At 38.2% G+C, this 15,370-nt stretch overlaps 1 protein-coding gene across 1 annotated transcript in view; it reads right to left on the reverse strand.

Annotated features, from left to right (window-relative positions):
- The window catches only part of ddb1 (damage-specific DNA binding protein 1), a 131,263-nt gene that overhangs the window by 48,934 nt on the left and 66,959 nt on the right, over positions 1-15,370 (reverse strand). The window contains 2 exon segments of the mRNA XM_055154472.1: positions 6,690-6,784; positions 10,902-11,066. Of these exon segments, the coding sequence (XP_055010447.1) occupies positions 6,690-6,784; positions 10,902-11,066 (260 nt within the window).

Here is a 15,370-nt window from a genome sequence, read left to right on the forward strand (position 1 = left end):
TAATGAAGAAGAAAAAAAACATATATAAGTCCCACCGGACTACAAGTCAAACTTTTTGGGGGAAATTTATTTTATAAACTCATGGACCAGGAATCGACATTTCATCTTGAAAGGCGAGTTATAGTAACAACAATAGAATAAAAGAACAACAGTCTGGTATGTTAACGTAACATATAAACAGTTCTTCAGATAACTATAGCATAAACAACAGAACAGAAGTTTAACAAACTCTCCATCTCACTCCAACACTAAGTCCATTGATTCAACTGAATTCATCATCCTCCGTGTCACTTCTGAGCAACTCTCCCCGGTCCCGTGTTCCTCATTCCCGCTTTCCACCAGTCTCTCAAGTTTCTCGCTCACTCCAAACTTTCTTTCTGCTGTTCGATTATCGTTTTCTGCTGCATATTTCACTACTTGCAGCAGGACAGCAGCTCTTTCTGCAGGAGACATGCACAGAAAACTGATACACAAGCCTAGAGTGCCCTCTTGTGGCTGTCAGTCCAGACCACCCAAACCATGAAAAAACGTGTGACTTATAGTCCGAAAAATAGGGTAATTTTACATTTTGTTTACTGCGTCACAATATTGACATAAAAATACAAATGGGTCCATTGACTCCTGTCCAAAACTGCAAAACTGCTTCTCTGCTGATAGCCCTGCCTCTTCATAGTGACATTTCATCAGAGCGAATGCTACACTAGGCAACATTTTTGAACATTTATTCATGTCAAAACAGAGCTGTGGTGAGGAGGAGGTGAGAGTCAATGTGAAAACTGAAATTTGCGGAGCACTTGCGCCCTGAAATGCAGGACACAACATTAAGAAAAAAAAAAAAAACCTCAATGATGGGAAAGTAGATTCTGAATACTATGTCTCCTTTAAAGTTTTGGTTATAACTATATTGTTAGTTGTTACAAATGAAGTTGAATTAATGGTCCTGTGGCGAATACAGACAAATTATTTTTTATATTGATTACATTGGTTTTGTTTTATTTTATTTTTTTCATGGGCACGGACAAGCAATACAATATTTCAATTTGCATGTTTTTTAATCTGTATATTCACAAGAATCACATAAAGGTGCACTATGTAACTTTTGGGTTGGGGGTCTGTCACCTGCTTGTTTCTATGGACATCATTGCTCTGTTGGCATTAAACAGCTCTACTTTGCATTTAATAAATTACAGGTGGTTTTATAGCTCAAAAATACCTAGACAAAAACATTCTGACTGTGAGCGGGGGTCGCCTCTCCACAGATCTGACCTGTAACTTGGTCTGGTTTGGTCTCCATGAAGATAGAAAGGTTTAATGTCATACTGTGAAACATTCCAGGCAAAACTACATGAAAAAAGCATTGGAGGGTTTGTAGCGTAACGTAATAATGGCCAATAACATAATAACTGCCTATAACGTAATAATTTTAAAGTTATAAAGCCAATAATGTAATAACTTGCCAATAATGTAATAAAATGTCTAAACCAATAATGTTGGCATCAGGTTATTACATTATTGGCTTGTTATAAAACTGCTGCCAATAATGTAATAATTGTAATAATAATTTCTTAATATCATTTAAAGGAACAGTATGTAAGAAATAACTGTAAATTAATAATAAAATTACGTCGGAATCGTGATCATTTCATATACTTTTATCACCGACCATAGTAATCCAGCCTGAATATTCCCTTTCCCATAGAAATTGCAGCCCTCAATTTATGTTGATGTGGTCATTATTAGGGACGGGCATTCGATGAAATTTTCTTAATCGATCGTCGGAAGAATTAACGATCGATTATCGATTAATCATTAACGTGTTTATATTAAAATGATCATCATTATTATTACTATCTGCACTACTAATCTGCATAAATAAATTCAACTTTACGACATATAAACCGTAACCACTCTAGAGCCACATCAATCCGTTTGACATTATAATGTGTTTAATTCAGTTTTGCGCAACTCTCACAAAAACGAAACTTAAAACCGCATCGCTAATTTGCAGAAACTCAGCGAAGATAAAACTACAGCTCTTGTGTCGCTGATGCGGTCAACTTCTGTTGGATTAAAAGACATGATTCAGTGGAATACAGGTTAGTGTGACCATATTTGTGTTTGTCAAAACCAGGACACCGTACGGGGGGAGGGAGGTGGGGACTCGTCATCGACATTGCACTGCTCTCACCTGGCAAAACTTTTTCCCACTGGACACCGAAACGTATGTGCTGCTTTGTACACTGTGCACATGGACTCACACTTGTCCCCAACGCAACGGAAAGCGTGGAATTTCTTGTACAAATCATCGTTAAATACGCATTTGCGTTGCAGACTGACCGAATGTTTGTGTTTGCTCGCTCCTTCTGAGTGCAGAGAGCTACATGTACGGACCCCTGTTTGGTCACGCTACACACAGCAACCTACATTCGGTTTGTCGATTAAAATGAATGTAATCGATGAAATTGTTAATGATCAATTATCGATTAATCGATTAATCATGCCCATCCCTAGTCATTATATGTATATTCTGTGTTTGGGCCTGTTGCACCACCCTCCACCTCTGATTTCGGACACCTAGCTGGTTACCTCTTGTCTGGGGGAGGAGATACTATGCTCTGCAGTATTTCATGCGTGATTGAATTACCAGTTTTGGCCACAAACTTACTTACTGTTCCTTTAATCCTTTCAGATTTATTAGTTGAATTTAAAGTGTCACAATGTGAGATAAATTGTTACTTTTGTCTCTTTCAAATAGCTGCTTAAATACCTGAACACAATGGACTTACACTCTCTCACAGTTATTATTATTATTATTATTATTATTATTAGTGCTTTGATATGTATCTTCCTCCTTAGAAATTAGGACTATTTGTTTATTTAACTTGATGGTTACAATTATTTGTCTCACATGTAAAGAGTACAATGAAATCTAAATGTGAGTATTCTCAAATCATGAAAACATTCTTTCATTTTAATTCAACCTTCTACATACTGTTCCTTTAAATGATATTAATAAGCCAATAATGTAATAACAAACCAATAATGTAATAACTTATTACATTATTGGCATCAGGTTATTACGTTATTGGTTCAGGTATTTTATTACATTACTGGCAAGTTATTACATTATTGGCTTTATTACATTAAAATTATTACATTATAGGCAGGTATTACGTTATTGGCCATTATTATGTTATCAGCTGCTACAGGGTTGTCTATTGGACCCTGGTCTGACCTCGCCATTACCTACCTGTTCAGTCTATTCACAGTATTGGTGGCTTGTTTGGGCTGTCTTTGAGATAATAGCTTTTTCTTTTCACTTGCAACAGGTCATGATGTAGGTTAGCCTGCTGCGTGCCTCTTCTATTTATAGTCACATCATTTATCACAGCAGAGACACTGACGCAGTACAATTACTCTTAAAGGTCCTATTAGACTCTTGTGAGTTTTTAGCAGTGTCATCTCCACTGTTTTGTTTCGTTCACACATGTTTGAGTAACACTGCATTATTAGGCTGCCTGCAAAGCTCAAAACGCTCTATTCAACCTTGTGATGTCACGAAGCGGTAGAGATTCCAAGGCTGAAAATAACCAAATGACTCAGGTGAAAGTGTATGGAGTTTAAAAACATGACAGTTCCTCTATTACCACATGACATTACAAGGTGGAGTTTTTTCATCTTGAGTAAAGAACACAGCCTAAATATGCAGAACTTGTGTGTTAAACATGTGTGAATGAAGCAAAACACAACTCTGGGTATGTTATTGATGAGGAAACATTATAACATTAGCATAATATGGGCCCTTGCAGTCTACAACCTCATTTTGTAGTGTCAAGTTGTTAAAATAATTCCACAAATACTCCAAAATGTGCGAACTATCAACTTGGGGTAACAAGTCAGGAGCTCGCTAAGTCTGAACCTTGACTACTTGTTACCACGGATACACAAACAGAATTAGTTCAGCCAAATGGATTATTAGGACAGCCCTCGGTTATAAAGATATTCTCATAAATCCTTGATAATATCCCCATGGTCCCGCTGCGTGAATAAGCTTGAAAAATGTGAAAATCGTACCTAATCCATTTTGAAAAGTGATCTGCACTTTTAAGTCTCCATCCTTTTAATCCACGGGCGGCCCAGCAGGTTTATGGGACCGTGGGGGTGCCTTATTAAACCCACTCACATTTCATACAGCTATCAGAGAACCACAGGAAAAAAAAAAGGTTTGAAGGGGGCATTGGATTCTGAGCACGGTTCTTGAAGGCAAGGTTGATCAACACACAAGGGGTGTCAAAAATACCAGATTTTACAATTTATGTCTATTAAATATTAGGCCGAAATGCAATTGCACACATTTCAGAAAGCAACTTATTAAAAAGGTTCTATATTATGCAAAATTGACTCTTGTGAGCTTAAAGCCATGTTATAATGTTGTTACGTCCTCAAAAACATACCTGGAGTTGTGTGTTTCTTTCATTTATACTGATACCGAATACTGGTGCCGATATTGAAAAATTTACTGGATCAGGCATTGGTTAAACAGATATCCTGGTTGGGGCTTTAACTGGATGTACCTTGGTTATCCAGGTGAATAACAGACTGGACTGAAGGGACAACTGTAATGCTGTGTTCAAGAAGGGCATGAGGAGACTTTACTTCCTGAGAAACCTCAGGTCTTTCAATGTGTGCAGCAAGTTAATGGAGATCTTCTACCAGTCTGTGGAGGCCTGTGCCCTGGACTTCGCTGTGGTCTGCTGGAGGAGGAGCACATTGGGGACATTGGACGCATCGACAAACTGAACGTAAAGCCGGTCACGTGATCAGCTGTGAGTTGGAGACATTTGTCACAGTGAGGACACTGGACAAACTGCTGTCCATCATGGACACTCCTGCTCACCACTGCACCAGACTATAGAGGGACCGATAATACTCCCTACAACTGTACAACAACTCACCCACTGCACCAGACTGTAGAGGGACAGATAATACTCCCTACAACTGTACAACAACTCACCCACTGCACCAGACTATAGAGGGACAGAGGAGCTCATTCCTCAACAGGCTTCTACAGCTCCACTGAAACACTGAAAGATACAGAACTACATTCATACCATACTCCATACAACTGTACAATAACTCACCCTTATGTAACAGATAATACTCCCTACAACTGTACAACAACTCACCCTTATGTAACAGATAACTATGTCCTGTCAATAATCATATCATTGTTGCACTGTCTTCCTATGACCTCTTGTATAAAGCTGTGATTTTATTTTATTACTTATCTTTCCATTTTATTTTGACTTGTACATATACATTTTTATAATTATGTTTTATTTGACACCTGTCTCTTGCAATTTTTTAAGAATTTATTATTACCCTTTATGCTTTTTACTCTTCGTTATTATATTATATTGTGATGTGTGAGCTACGGTTTTCAAATTATTTCCCTTGTGGATCAATAGTTTGTCTAAGTCTAAGTCTACGTAAGTCTATGTAATAAGACTTTCTATGGGCTGATTAATGTGACCTTTTATCCTTTTATTCAGTCAAATCTGTTTAGTAGTTATGTGAAGGATACATAACAATTGTATAACACAATCGGATTTCTTGTGTAATAACTTAAGGAAACAAATGCCCTTTTCTGTCTCTGGTATCAGTTAATATCGGGCATCGGCAGATACTTAGAAGGAAAAGTAGTGATATCGAACTGAAAAACTGCTACTGAAAAAGATGGATCGTGAATCCCTAGGCCTGCGAGTCTAATTGCAACTGTCTCAAAATTACAATTTGAATGGCTACAGTTATAACCGCAATACTGAAATACGCTTTGGGGATTAATTGGGATTGATCGGTCTCTGCTAACAAAAAAATATTCCAGTTCTTAACATTTTATTCACTGTGGCAATGTGAAAAACTGAAACAGAACTAGTTCATTAGTGCCAAACCTACTCCTCACTTGGTAACGCATTCTTAACAGCCTAATAATTCACCAGCAAGAGTTTTTCACAAGACCTCTCACAACTTTCAGAGACAAAAGAGTGTGAAGTTTTGCTGTCACTACTCTACTAACGATTGGCCGTGGCAGTGATTGGCAGAATCTGCGGTGTATATATATTTATACTCCACTAATGACACGGCGTAGACTTTCTTGTTATGTTTGTGATTCCCTTTCTTTTTCTTTCTTCTCCTTCTTGTGGATAATGACATCGTTACATCACTGGAGAGTAATCCCTGATTGGGTGACGTGGCTGGTCCGACGCCAATAGTTCATCTTTTTGAATTCAGACACTCTGGATATGCAAACAGAGCGTATGACCCCAAGCCATGCTGCGTCGACCACTGACACCTGAAGACGTGCCACAAAAACGCAGGATAGTCTCGATGCGCATCCACAAAAACTTTGCATGTAAACTCAACGCCCTGACGCAACGGTCTGAATGCATCTTAAGAGCCACTTTTACAATATCTTACATGAAAAACACATGTACAGCCCCTTTGGTGACCTCTACAACCATGTTCTGGTATTAAGGTAATACTAGATTAACAAACTATACACGAATCTTGATCTGAAACATACTCTTCGCACAAGGCATAACTTGAGCAGCTACACATAACTTGAACATGTCATCGATGTCCGAGGAGAAGCGAGGCATGTGCATGCTGTGTTCTGGGACACCTCTTACCGTGCTATTGATACTGGCCAGCAATTTGCCATTGAACTCCACCATGGAATAGACCGCCCCCTTCACCTCCTTCTCTGCAACCGTCTGCAGCTTACCTGGAAGGGGACAAAAGGGAGTGGGAGTTACAAATTAGAACTGTGCAGTATTTTTTCTAGCATATTTCTGATTCGACTCATTATGATCTGATTCCTGATGTTGGATTATGGATGAAAAAGGATAATGAGATCACATTTTTTGGGTATAATGCCCATTGTGATCATTTGAAATAATTATTTAAGAAGTGTCAGTTAAAGGACTATGCACAGTGTAACCAGCTTGTCTCCATGGATGTCATATTGCTTTGCTTCGAATGTTCCACATTATGGCATTAAACCAAAAGCAGGTGATGCCAACAGTTCAGGTCAAGTCTGTGTCTTGCTAGGTATTTTTAGAGCATTAAAACACCTGTAGTCAAGTATACAAGATAATTAATTTAATGCCATACTGTGTGACATTCGATGTAAACCAGCCAAGAAAACAAGCAGTTGGCAGATCCTCCACCAGAAAAGGTACATAGTGTGTTATGTTAAAGGATCTATATTAGGTTATTTTCTGATCTATGTTCTAATGTAGTTTCCTCTTCACAAACATACTTAGGAGTCACAATATATCGAAACACAAGTCTCTGCTTAAATTAAGACTTATGACACAGACAGAGGGAACTACATAGACCATGATCCTTTGCTCCATTTCAGTGTAGACTAAATGAAGAAATAACAGTTCTAAGCACTTTTAAGTCTTAGTTCTTTGGATTAAGTCTTGTCAAGGCATTTCAAAAGGAAAAAGCAGCATATTCACAGTTTTAGCTGTTTAGCCTCCACAAAATATCGTAATAAATACCGTTCTGTGAGATGTAGATCGTGAAAATAACATACCAAGAGATTTGGTTATTGTTACATCTCTAATCATGAGCCTCCCCACCATATTGTGAGCTTACCCATGATATTGCAATAAATATCATATCGTGACGTTCATACCGTGACGATATCTTATCGTGAGACTTGGATATCGTTACACTCCTATTCACTTCCAGTCTGTTCCACCTTGTGATTTCATGTGTTAATACAGGAAGTGCTCCACTGTGCTTTTACACCTTCTCTAGAATGCTTCCGATCATTTCAGCCCTGGAATTTCCCACCTCTCCTCAACAAAAGGTAAAAGATAGCTGTTAATTTCATGACATCATAAGGTGGATCAGAGTGTTTTGAGCTTTGGAGATTCAGACAGTCTAATAATATAGGATTACTCAAACATGTGTGAATCAAACGACACACAAATCCAGGTATGTTTTTGATGAGGGAACAGCATTGTAACATGTCTAAAAGCTCAAAAGAGGCAATTTTGTGTAATATAGGACCTTTAAGTAATGTTTTCTGTCAATAAAACAACAGAGATTTAGTGGGCAGTATATGAAAACTTTTTTGTAATACATTAGTGTAATAGTCATGAAATTCAAAAACTTATTAACTGCACAGCTCTAGATCTGATGATGGTCAAAAGATAAATAGATTAATACTTTTCAATACCTCCTAAATGGTATACATGGTTCATACAACAATAACTCTGAGAACAGTGTGTGAGAGACGTGAGCAAAGTTTAAAAAAAAAAGAAATGGAGAAGGATTGCGATAAGAACGTCAGCAGAATGTAAAGCTCGGGCGCCGATAAGTAAAAGCACACTGCACACCGAACACCTTGAGAGCTGGGTTTTGTGCCGTGGAATGAGAGGATCACTGGGAGGAAGAGGAGCGATAAGGAGCGATGAGGGGATGATGAAGTTAAAGAGAGTGAAAAAGAGAGAAAATAGAGAAAGAGAGAGAGAGAGTGGAGGGCCGATAGGACAGAGAGTCCATGGGAGAGAGGGGGAAGCTGCCCCATGTGACAGGAATAGAGAACAGCTCTGTGGATGCACCTAGTCACAAAAGCCCAGACGCTCCACTGACTGCGACAACAGTGTGGAGGATCAAGCTGTCTCTAAATACAACGCAGCACAAGCCTAAAGAGGAACAGCACCTTCACAGAGAACCGGAGTGTCTCTGGCTTTGGAGCACACGTCTTTAACTGTTGTGTGCGGAGAAAGTTAATAAAGGTTTATTCTTAGGTTTGAATTGAATTTTCAGCTGCCGTCTTGGGAGAGAATATAAAGTGTGCAACATAACCGACGTGAATATTGTATTATATTCTATTCTAGTGTATGTAAGGTTGTTAAAAGCATCAAAACCCAGACACTAATCGATGCTAAAACTACTGTTGAAACTAGATACTCATAGGAACATGTTTCAATACTAAAAGAAATGCCAAAAAAGACAAAATTGGACCTTTCCTAAACGGTTTATGAATGGTCTTTGTCACTATTATAACTAGTATAAGACCACATAGTAAAGACACAACTGGTATTTTGTCTTGAAAATATCATTACAGAATATGTTTAAATTCCGAAATAGCCAATATGAGCTCAGACAGATGTTTATCAAAAACAAATGAGAACAAACATTATGACATTTTGTAAATCTCTTGAAGGGGTGGAGCTCTGGAACAATTGTACAGAAGACCTAAAATTGTGCACCATTCTCAATCACTTTAAGAAGAAATTTCAATGTTTAACTCTGAGCGGATACATGAATTATAATACTTAGTTTGTGCTATAGTACTATGCTGTACTCTTGCTCACTTGTTTATTTTCTCTTGCTGTATATATGAATGAACTGGTTTCCAGATGATGCTATCATAAAGGAATAAAGATAGGCATAATAAGTTCAAGCTTCAGCCTACACCTTATCAGTCAGTGTATGTTAAATATGACTGGCTGTGGAATAATGCCAGAATACACCTATGACGAAAATAAATTAATCAGTCAAAAATGACCTTATTGTCTGACAAGGGTGTTGTTTATTATCTTTGTGGTATTGAAATTCAATTTTAAATTTCAAACTTGTTTTCATGACAACAAGGAGTTATCTAAGCTATGCGGCAAAGTCAGTCCTGGATTATATTTTAATATAATTAGCTTTTAAGACTAGCAGCTCCAATTAAACAAATTATGTAACTGTAAATCTCAAAAAGACAAAAAAAAAAAAAAAAGAAAATGTTAATTCTGTAGCCTGCTTGATTTTATGGTTTTGAAAATGTGAAAAACAGAAATAGTTCACTTGAACAACAGTCAATTTTTTGAAGGGTTTATCCATTGATCCGAAGGTTGGCGGTTTGAATCTCGCTCTCTTTGGTTAGCAGCCAAATGCACTGACCCACAGGTTGGCAGTGCGATTCCAGCTTGTGTCCTTGGGAAAGACACTTAACTCACCTTACCCCCAGTGTTTGTGCACACTGGTGTATGAATGTGTGTGTGAATGGGTGAGTGGTTCTTTGATGTAAAGCGCTTTGAGTCCCTTGAAGGTGGAAAAACGTTTAAAAAAAAACATTTACCATGTCTACAGTTTGCAATGGTCCAAAGATTTTCCTCAATTACCTTATGCATTCAGAACATGCAAAATATGTCATTGTGGTGAGTATAAAAGCTCTACTACCATACTAACGTGCATTTCCTGAATTTCGTGAAAACATGTGATTTTTGAATGAAGTTTAGCAGGGTATACTATATTACAATCGTTTATCAAATGTTAATGCTCCTGGATGAGTTGATATTTACACTACTGTGTTAAAGAAACACAATCTCATCACTGGTTAAAATATTGCAATATAAAATTTTCTCAAAAATGTTCACTAAAACCAATTCTTCACTCTTCTAAACTAGGGATGTAACAATAACGGAAATATCGTGATAATGTATCGTCAAAAGTCTCTGCTTAAATTGCAACAAAAGCGCAACAAAAGTGCAAAAACAGGGAACTATTGTAGACCATGATCCTTTGCTCAGTTTCATCACAGATTACATGAAGAAATAATTATTAGCACTTTTAAATCTTAATTATTTGGATTATGACAGAACCAAAGTCTTGTCGAGGCATTTTAAAAGAAAAAAGTAGCATATTCACAATTTTGTCAGCCTCCACAAAATATTGGAATAAATATCGTACATAAGACGTATATGGAGAAAGTATCATACCGAGAGATTTGGATATTGTTACATCCCTATTCTAAACAACTAAAATGTATTCCAGGTCATCCAATCTTCCCAGAGTGAGAGGCAGCGTGTGGAGATGAAGAAGTGACCCACCGTCTGTGTAGTGGAAGACGATGATGCGCCCCTGCTTGGGCTCGGCCTCCTCCGGGTACACCATGGCTGTGCCCACGATGAAGTAGACAGCCGGATCCTTCCCCAGGCGACACGACACCATGCTCAGGGCGTACTCACTGGGCAGGAACTGATGTGCATGGAGGACTGACGAACACAGAGCGCAGAGGATTAGAACAGGGAAAAGCAAACACCGGCAGAATAGTAAGTAGGACTGCAGTTTGGGGATATCGAGGTTTTCTATCAGAACAAGTGCATTGTAAAAAGGAATCTCTATATGAGGTAATATGACTTCCGTTTGGGTAGGTCAATGGGCAGGTTTAAAATTTTATGTTTATGATTAAAAAAAGACATACAAAAGCAAGATTTCTCAGTTAAAAAAAGGGTATTTTACTTCTATCGTGTATTGACTGCTAACACATAACATACTTAGATCACCAACTTTTATTATTTTGAAAATGATCTATTTGGCAAAACAATTTAACATGTCACTCCCCCTTCACTATTACACTATTACAAAATCAGAATGCATTACACTAATGAAAGTACTGCACATCGCATCAGATTTGTCAAGTCAAGCTTTTATACATTTTAGGGATGCACCGAAACAATACTAGTATTTGATATCGCCGTCGATACTGAACATTTTCATGGATCGGATATTGTTTTAAAGATATTAGTTCAGTCAATATCCCATTTTGGTTTATAAACTCGTGTAATTAGATGATTCACTGGCCTGAAATATCTCTTAAAAAATAAATATCTCGTGTTTTTTCAAAGCTGTTCAGTACTTAGTTCAAATGATAAATGGAGCTAGAGTAAATTTAGCCTGGAAGACCTACCCTCGCTCCAGTCTATCTCACAGCTTCTCCAGTGTTTACTCGCTCCTCAGCCTTCATCACATCACTACCCACTGTTCACTGCACCTTCTCTTCGTCCAATCAGTGCCCAGTCCGCCCAATTTAAGCCCCATTTAACCTCTCTTTGTAATTTAAACCTTACCAGCAACCCCTCGGCTTTTCGGCTTCCTATCCTCTCATTGTCCCCTTCACTCTCCTTGGCCTCACCTCTTCCACCTCCAAAGTCCAGGCCCAGGGGAGAAAACATCTCCTGAACGTGATATAACCAGCCACGCCCTTCATCACACTGTCTTCTACCAGGGTCTAAGCGCCAAAGCTAACACATTCTATAAAACTACTTCTCTTTGTGTCTGTCTGAGTCTTTCCAGGTTGAAATAACAGTTACAAAATGCATTTGGATCATTTTGTAGTTTATAATTAAAGGAAATGAATCCTATATTTTTAGTCTCTGCTCTGGAAAGTATCAGTATCAGTATCAGAACAGTGAAAGCTCGGTGCATCCCTAGTATATTTATGGAGAATTGTCGTGTGGGTGCATGGATGACAAAGGCTTGTGGGCTGAGCATTGAGGACAGAAGACAAATTTCCTCACACGGGCAATAAAGTGTAGCTTAACCTCAACACTCCTTGTTGCACTGACAGGTGCAAAGTTGTAAGCTGCGTTGACTGACCTTCGGATTCTTTTCTGCCCCTCTGGTCCACATATTACCCACACCTCGCTCCTATTCTTCCTGAAGCATTCCTACATGGCTCTATACGACGTGGAGCGCGCTAATGAGTCCGACCACATGGGAACAGAAGACACAGTGACATTGGGGCTCCTGGTTCACCTTTTACCCACAAGGAGCCCTACATGTTCCTTTTCACACAATTAGAGCAGCTCCACACATAAGAGGCGTGTTTCTCCTCCTTTATCTGCTCTGTGCCCTCTGCCGCTCAGTCTAAGTCTGCCTGCAGGAAACACATCACTCACCTTCATCAGTGCTATGCTCATTACTCACTGCTGGATTAGCCAGGCTAGTTTGGGCTCAACTGACGCTCCCTGTAGCCTATTGATTACATAATGCTACATAGCAATTTCTGCTTGTTAGTGCAAATGATGAAAATGTTCTAACACATACAGAATTTGTGAAGTGTGGCTATTAGGATGTAAAACTGAAACTAGGGATGGGCATTTGATGAAATTTTCTTAATCGATCGTCGGGAGAATTAACGATCGATTTTCAATTATAGAATATATAGAGTCACATCAGCCTGTTTGAGATTATAATGTGTTTGCACAAGTCTTACAGAAATGAAACTTAAAACCGCATGGCTAATCTGCATAAACTAAGCGACAAAAAAACCCAAAAAACACTAATGTGGTTCAGATGCTGTCAGACTAAAGGACAGAACTCAGTGGAATTCAGTATTCTTTCTGAGGAATGTTGATGATGATAGTGAGTCTGTTCTGTGTGTGTGTGTTGCGTTGGAGCTGATTTATATTTTCAGAAATCATACGTGTGCAGGTTTAGCACAACTCTTTATGTGGCAGTAACCAGGAAACTGCGTATACATGCAGCATGATGAAACCGGGATACAGATGTGCATGTAAACACACTCATTGAGTGGTACAGAGATCTCCAAGTAGCCAGAGCCAAAACGTGGGAGTGTGAAGCCGCAACTCCAGTGTTTGCGCTGTCAGACGCAGGTCTCTATGCACAGCAACCTACATTCAGTTTGTCAATTAAAAATGAACGTAATTGACGAAATTCTTAATGATCAATTATTGATTAGTCGACTAATCATGCCCATCCCTAACTGAAACTAGGGCTGATTTGAATGGATGCAATTAACAAATCTAGGCATGCACCAATCCAGTTTTTCAAGCTCCAAAATCGATATCGATATTTAAGCTGTAAAAACCAGTGTACGCACTGAGAATGGCATTTTTTTCTCCAAATTATTACAAATTTGATCCAATTGTGTTATGTAATTGTTATTTATCTTGCCGCTAACTACTGAACAGCTTTGTATGAAGTAAAGTTCAAAGATTATGATATGTCCTAGACCTACATCAGTCTATTTATTGGCTGATGTAAGTCTAGGACAAGATTAAAGGGTATGGGTTTAACTAATATCATGGGACCAGTATTGGTATCATGCATCCATTTGCAAAGGCACAAGTAGGATAATTTCCTTCACATGTCCTGCCTTAATACAGTTGTCAAAAGTATCAAAATTGAGATACCAATTGATACTAAAACAAGTATCAAAAATAGATACTCATTGATTAATTGAACCTTAACTGAATAGCTTTACACCACTTTGTGCTACATCATGTATGATAAGTGCTATACAAAAAGTTTTATTTATTTATTTATTTTTATTTAATCATACTGAGCTGTATCAGAACAAGGGTAAGAGCACATAGACTAGTACAAACCCACTGTAATGGACCTTTATGTAATATAGAGACTGAAGGCTTACACAAATATAAAACCACAAGGTCTATCTAAATGAAAGTACTATGATTTCATTTTGAAAATCACATTCTATTGTCTAAATAAACAGTGTTAATTATCATTTTGGTATCAGAACCGGTGTGGAGTATCAAGTATATTCCTCAGTATTAGGGATGGAACAGGACAGAATTTCCGCACGACGAAACAAGATACAAGATTGGGTCCATGAGAACGAGACAAGATTTTAAAGATAATTTCTAATATATACATTTCATGATTAATTTTCCAATTTTGGGCTCACATTTTTATTTATTTATTTGATTTCATATTTTTGGTATAGTATTCTGCATGAAAACTGTTAGCCCTGTAGTGTAGATCTGCACAAACATGTTCTGAAATGTGAGTCTTGTATTCGTGTGCCAGCCTTTGCCAATTCTTCTGGATGCGTTTCAAATGTGAACTTTGAACAGAATCCAATAATTAAAACGCACATTGCAAATCTAATCAAAGCGCTCCTCAGAAAAATCGCAGTTACATATTTACCAAATGGTGCAGCCCTTTTAGACAGCAGCACTAGCAGTACACTAACTCAAGAGGAGGGCGTATGGATAAACTGCAGTTACTGATTTACATGTATTAACATATGATAGAGGTTAATGTATGCCGCTGTGGTACTCATCTATATGAAAGGAAAGCTTGACGCGGCAGAATCAGCATTGCAAAGCAGCCGTTCACATTAGTTACCCACCGCATGCAAGAGACATGCGTGAGCCCTGTGTGTGTGATCAGAGCCTTAATGGCCTCATAAGCATGTGATTTGGGTGTTTAGGGAAGCACAAATAAGGCTTTGATGTAACACTCCACGTCTCAGCTAATAGCGTACTTTATAGACCTGATACTCCTTTGGTCTGGGAAACATCACACTAAGTAATAAGACATTAGTACACTATTTAAGGAAGGTGTTGACTTCTTCAGTGGCTCAGAAAAGCTGGGGCGTTCTACATGTATGTTTATGGCGTATGGTGACTAGAGTTTCAAACTCAAAAACTGGGACATGCCTGGTTTGGGGCGGTTGGTAATAATAAAATTGTGAAATGAGAGCGTAATTAAGGAAAACTGTTCTGCACTCGGCCCAATCATGACTAAC

Source organism: Boleophthalmus pectinirostris, unplaced genomic scaffold (assembly GCF_026225935.1).
Source record: "Boleophthalmus pectinirostris isolate CB_2022bp ecotype Guang Dong unplaced genomic scaffold, ASM2622593v1 HiC_scaffold_19, whole genome shotgun sequence".
Classification (NCBI taxonomy): domain Eukaryota; kingdom Metazoa; phylum Chordata; class Actinopteri; order Gobiiformes; family Gobiidae; genus Boleophthalmus; species Boleophthalmus pectinirostris.